Source organism: Garra rufa, chromosome 13 (genome assembly GCF_049309525.1).
Source record: "Garra rufa chromosome 13, GarRuf1.0, whole genome shotgun sequence".
Lineage (NCBI taxonomy): Eukaryota > Metazoa > Chordata > Actinopteri > Cypriniformes > Cyprinidae > Garra > Garra rufa.
Window position 1 is genome coordinate 31,260,817 of NC_133373.1, and position 6,419 is coordinate 31,267,235.

The 6,419-nt window shown below is 36.8% G+C and overlaps 1 protein-coding gene across 1 annotated transcript in view; it reads right to left on the reverse strand.

Annotated features, from left to right (window-relative positions):
- sccpdhb (saccharopine dehydrogenase b) overlaps positions 1–6,328 on the reverse strand; it is a 27,900-nt gene extending 21,572 nt beyond the window's left edge. Inside the window, exons 1-7 of the mRNA XM_073852764.1 lie at positions 5,872–6,328; positions 5,079–5,188; positions 4,785–4,865; positions 3,511–3,640; positions 2,335–2,384; positions 1,738–1,868; positions 1,446–1,563 (exon numbers count right to left, since the gene is read on the reverse strand). Of these exons, the coding sequence (XP_073708865.1) occupies positions 1,446–1,563; positions 1,738–1,868; positions 2,335–2,384; positions 3,511–3,640; positions 4,785–4,865; positions 5,079–5,188; positions 5,872–6,073 (822 nt within the window). The 5' untranslated portion in view covers positions 6,074–6,328. The remainder of the gene's footprint in view (positions 1–1,445; positions 1,564–1,737; positions 1,869–2,334; positions 2,385–3,510; positions 3,641–4,784; positions 4,866–5,078; positions 5,189–5,871) is intronic.
- Between the last annotated feature and the right edge of the window lie 91 nt (positions 6,329–6,419).

A 6,419-nucleotide genomic window follows, 5' to 3' on the forward strand; every position in this document is an offset into this window, starting at 1 on the left:
AATCGATTCAAAATAAGTGTTCATGTTATGTACATACTATATGTGTGTGTACTGTGTATATTTATTATGTATATATAAATAGACACATGCATGTATATATTAAGGAAAAATATATTAGACTTATATGTAAAATATTTATATTTATATGTGTATTAAGTGTTTACATACAATACATACAAATATTTTTGAAAATATATACATATAATCAAGCCCGAAATTATTCATACCCCTGGCAAATTCTGACTTAAAGTTACTTTTATTCAACCAGCAAGTTTTTTTTTTTTGACCGGAAATGACACAGGCTTCTCCCAAAAGATACAAGAGGCATCATTGTGGATTTCTCAGCTTTTATTTAAATTTGAACAAAATGTGGCATGTCCAAAATTATTCATACCATTTGCAAACTTTCACAGTCTATGGGAAAATCCAAAGTTCTATACCATTCCAAATAGTCCAAGCTGTTCTAAAGCATCCTAATTACCCTGATTCATTGGGAACAGCTGTTTTAATCAACTCAACAGGTGAAAACAGAATTTCTCTGCTGTTGGTTTGTGGACAGTCATGGTTAAGACAAAGGAGCTCACTGAGGACCTGCGGCTACGCATTGTGGCTGCTCACAAGTCAGGAAAGGGCTATAAGACCATATCTAAATGTTTTGAAGTTCCAGTGGCTACAGTGCAAAGTATTGTTAAAAAATACAAGACGTTCCGCACTGTGAAAAATCTCAGAGGACGTGGTCAGAAGCCACGTCCTCTGGGAGGATAGTGATAGAGGTAAAAAAGAATCCAAGGAGACATGCAAAAAGCTGGTCAGCAATTATAGGAAGCATATGATTGCTGAAATAGCCAAAAAAAAAGGCTTTTCTATTGATTATTGAGAAGGGTATGAATAATTTTGGACATGCCACTTTTTGTTCAAATGTAAATAAAAGATGAATAATTTTTTTCCACAATGATGCCTCTTGTACATCATCTTATTATCTTTTGGGAGAAGCCTGTGTCATTTTCTGTCAAAAAAAAACTTGCTGGTTGAATAAAAGTAACTTCAGTCAGAATTTGCCAGGGGTATGAATAATTTCGGGCTTGACTATATGTGTGTATTTATATTTATTTATACACATATACACAGTACACACACATATAAATATAGCAAATATAGTAACTTTCAATTTGAATTTCGAAGTTTTACAGCCCTAATATATATATATATATATATATATATATATATATATATATATATATATATATATATATATATATATACAGTTTGTAATGTCTACTTGATACTTTCTCATATAACACAAAATTGTTTTAAATAATCTTTTGTGGGTATTTTCACAGTCAGATTTATTTTGCAATTAATTTAATTAATCGAAACAAAAATAAATAAAATAAACTTTGTTGTATCAAAAGTGTGTGTGATTTTTTGCCAGTCTATAGACTCACAGGGCTGCGTTTATGTTCTTCATGCATATAGTGCTGAGTCCGGCGCACCACAGACGGATCTGAACCCATGAAGGGAATGAAATACTGCTCAATCTCCTTACTGAAGAACAGAGTTCCCCTGGGGTACACCAAAATAGCAAGCAAATTAACACAAGTACAGATTTTCATCCTGAGAACTATTCTCCTTTACTCCTTTGGGAGTCAGCTGCTAAATAAAGCTTACGAATCATGATCAAGATAGTATTAATAGAATGAAATGCTGAGAAATTATATTATAAATACTAAAAATCACCTCCTTTTAATTCTAGAGCCGACAACTGGCAGAGGTTTATGCCCAAACCTCTTCCTTATCCTTCTGAGACTGGCACTGTCAGCAAAGCCAAAGATGGCTGACTGCCACGTTGCATCATGGGCACATCCTCCCTGATGAAGAAGAGATAGTGGAACAAAAGCCAAGACATCAACTACTTTATTCAGGACACGCAATGGGCTTGATACAAACAATCTGCTATAGCTCTCTTCATAACCGATTGAAAACAGCAGGAAACACGATAACAATTTGGTGGAGTACTTATGAAATACTACATAAAATGGACCAGAGCTGTCTGGAATTTCTATAAAGTCTTAATGTAATTTTAGAAAACTATGTCACTTTTGCAATCAAGTTTCTCATTAACATGAAATCCCACAAATTCCTAGTTGGTCCTTTGGGATATGAGAGATCTTCGCATTATTCATGAGCAGCTGCAACTGTGAATTCCCAAAGCTTAATTTAAGCGCTGCTTTAAATCTAGATCAAACCAAACTTTGAAAGCTCATATTCAATAAGTCAATCCAATTCCTATGGAGCCTTAATATAGATCTGCAAACATGACGAGCTGTTGCTCACCTCAGGTCCCGTGTTGATGGTTAAAAAGCTCTCCACAGCAGTGAGTGTTCCTGTGAAAGCCAAGCAGAGGAGTTGTCAGGCATCTGCTGCTCTGCAGGCACGTTTGCCCACAGCAGCACTTCAAAAGCGAACGACAGACACTCACATCCTGTAAGCACTGAGCGCCTTTGCCTTTGTCAATGATACGTCCCACTAATTGGGATGAGATTAAAGAAGCCGACTGCACAAGGGTCGTGTGAAGCAAAGGTCAAAGGGCACACACAGGGCAAATATCACAGTAACGTATGTATGTTTTACCATTAGAACACTGATACAGAGCGCACCTCTAAACCTATTAAGTCAGGGTTTGATTTTTTTTTCTCTAATACTGTAATGATGTTAAAGTAGTCATGTTAAAGGGATAGTTCACCCACATCATCCACTGGAACACCATTCTCTCATGAACGCACGTACGTCAGTTAGCGGAAGCTAGAGATTAGTTTACAAAGTTTTAAATATGGATATTTTTTCATATACGTACGTATTGCTTTGCTTTAGGAGGCCCTTTATTAACCCCTCAGAGCCATGTGGAGTACTTTTATGATGGATGGATGCACTTTATTCGACTTCAAAATCTCAACAGCCATTCACTGCCATTATAAAGCTTGGAATAGTTAGGACATTTTTTTATATAACTCTAATTGTATTCATATGAAAGAAGAAAGTCATATACAGCTACGATGGCTTGAGGGTAAGTAAATCATGAAGTAATTTTATTTTTGTGTGAACGATCCCTTTAAGTCATATATACAATAATACTAATAAAAGGGCTGGACAATATATTGAACGATATTGTGAGGCGCGTTTAGTCAATGAAGCCGAGCACAGAGCAGAACACAGAGACGTAAATCTCTGACAAGCTACGCCAAATCGAGCTTAATATCGAATTCGATATTGAGCGCGATATGGCGTAGCTTGTCAGAGATTTACGTCTCTGTGTATTAATTGCCGCTCCAGCGGAACGCACGTGATGGAGATTTACTACTAATCAAAGCACCGGCTTCATTGACTAAACGCGCCTCACAATATTGTTCGATATATTGTCCAGCCCTAACTAATAATAAATGATTATACATTTTTTTTTAAATAATCAATTTTTTTTAAATAATAAAACATATTTAAAGACATGCCACCCACCTTTGAAGTGATCCTTTGTATAAAGGATGCCCATATCTGCAGGTATTGAGTCAAACCCACAGCTTCCAATGATATACACACCATTCTCCTGAGCTTTACTGTGGTAGTTCAGCTGTATCCCCTCTAAAAACTGGAACAAATAAATAAAAATTCAAGAATCAAAAAGATCTGCATCACTATTTCAAGGTTTTGGGTCAGGCTTTTTAAGAAATGTAGATTTTTATTCAACAAGAATGCATTAAATTAACATAAAAAGACATTTAATATTACAAAAGATTTCTGTTTTTAATAAATGCTTTTAAAGCATTAAGGAATCTTGAAAAAATGTATCAAGGTTTCCACAAAAATATTAAGTAGCACACCACTGATGAGCATTGGTAAGCATAAGAGACTTTAACACACACAAAAAAAACTTAAATGGAATCTTTTTAAAGGGTACATCGAATGCCCTTTTTCCAAAATTTGGGCCTTGGTATGATTCTTTAGAGTCTTCATGAAATATCTGCAACATACTTTGCTTCAAATTCAGCAGTGGTCGTGTAAAACACCACCCTTTTTACTTTGTCAAAACAGCTCTGTTCACATGTTCGCATGTCTCTTTAAATGATAATGAGCTACTGCTCACTCCAACCAAAACTAATCCACTCAGTGACTCCAATGTCGGGAGAAAATGAAGACTCTAACGTTCACTTTTACATTCATTGCTGTCGCTACACCTGCTTGAGTGCAGAGAAAATGGCGGACAGCAGACAACTGGCTGAGGGCAGGAAATATGCTAATATTTGACAGACAATAGTTGTGGGCGGGGCCTGCGCAGTATGACATCATACTGCTCAGAAAATCAAAACACTTGATCATTGACCCTTCGCAAAAACCCGCCCTTCTTAGTTGCTGTTGCTATGATCGTCTTTTCTTCTTTACTTAAAGCATTAAAAAACAAACATCAGGACATATTTTATATTAACCGCAGTAAGACATCAATATACATTATTTTTATAGATTAAGTCCACCAAAGTTAATCTACTCTCCTTTCTGATTTGTTTGTTGGATAAAATGACGGATTTAGCGTCGTGATTGGTCAGATTGCCTGTCAATCAAGCTGTTTGCAAAAGGTCAACTGAATGGATATTTATCATTGTTGTGTCGATTGTGTCACACACTGCTAAGACACATTTATATGCAAACACCATGTAAAATGAATTTTGCATCTAATGTCACCTTTAAAATTATATTTTAGAGCAATAAAACTGTGTTGAATGGATAACATTAATTACCTGTGGTTCTCCACAGATATCAATGCAGTGGGCGCCATTCTCTATGCAGGCCTTCACCACAGGCTCTCCATAGAATCTGTACTGTTGAGAGAAGACACCTCAGCACCATCTACTTCTATATATGCAATATGCCATTTCACAGTCAACAGTTCTCTCAAAATAACACAAGTTCATTAATCATTTTTTGTCATAGAGCTATCATGGGCCTATAGGTGTGCTGGGACAGCTGTGAATGCACAGATGTGTAAACCAACCCCTTCCTGTGCTTTTTTACAATAGTCTTTGTGGACTTACTGGTCCCACGCAGTTGAGCACAATGACGCCTTGTTTGCACATGATGGCCAGTGACTCTGGCTCAGCTACATCTGCTACAATAACCTCCACACACTTCAGCTCTGGTTTACCTGCAGACAAACAATGGAATGTCAGAGACAGATGATCGCTCTTCTCTAACAGCTTAAAATGCTGCAAATGATACAGATTTATGTAATGCATAGGCTATTGCATAGCTTTAAAATCCTCGATTATCAGTACAGCGGATTCCAGATGATGATGGGATTGTCCAAACATTATGCCTTTAATCAACAATATTCTCCAACCCTGTAATCCCATTTGATAATCTAGTAGACAAAATCTGCCGAAGCTCAACTAATACTATGAGCCGACTGCCTCATGTCTAGCCATGACAGTATGGCAATTCAATCTATACCTAATACAAAGTATGATTCATCATAAATAACATGTGTCTATTGTAACTTTGCAGCTTTTTTTTAAAATCATGTGGCAATGATTGTATTAGAATCTTTTGATACATCGTTTAATAATATATAAATATAATTTACAATACATTATGTTACTAAAAGTCTCACGTATGTCTAATATAATTACATTGTAAGTGATCATTTAGTAATACACACGTTTATTTTTGTGGCACTGCTTGTAAACAGAGCTATTCTATTTTAGTTCTACATATAATTCATTTTATTTATATTACATGTGGCATGGGCACATAAATGTAAAGTACAACAACTAAAAACTGAAAAGTCGTTGTTAAACACAAATGTACACGCTAGTGTCAAACACGTACACAGAGTGTCAGCTGCCTGAATGAGAGTTTTTTCCAGTCGGTCGCGGTTTCGTCCGGCTACGGCCCATTGTAACGTCCCTCCTGGACCCTCTTTACACGTCCGCGCCACCTCCTCCACTACAAACCGCCCGGTAAAACCGGTCGCTCCGAACACTATGATATGGTACGGTCTTTTGCTTGACGTTGTGAGCGTCGCCGCCATTGTGTCTGTGATCCGCTTGTGAGGCAAACACAGACGAGGTCAGAGCGACCGCTGCTGCTCCTCTGCAGTCACTGTACAGTATCAATGCAAAATACAGACGTTTAGTGGATCAGATTGTGTTTCTGATAAGTGTCACTTTAGCTCAACCATAAATCCATCAGTTTGTGAGTGTAAATTCCAGAAACGGTCACCCATTGAAGTAGAGAGACATCTCGTGCTGGAAAGGTGGTATTACCACAACAGTTACACAGAAGAGGGTGCAAACATATTTGGTGACCTTTAACATTTTATATATGAAAGCAAATATGCAGTTGAGTTCAAAAGTTTACATACACCTTGCAAAATC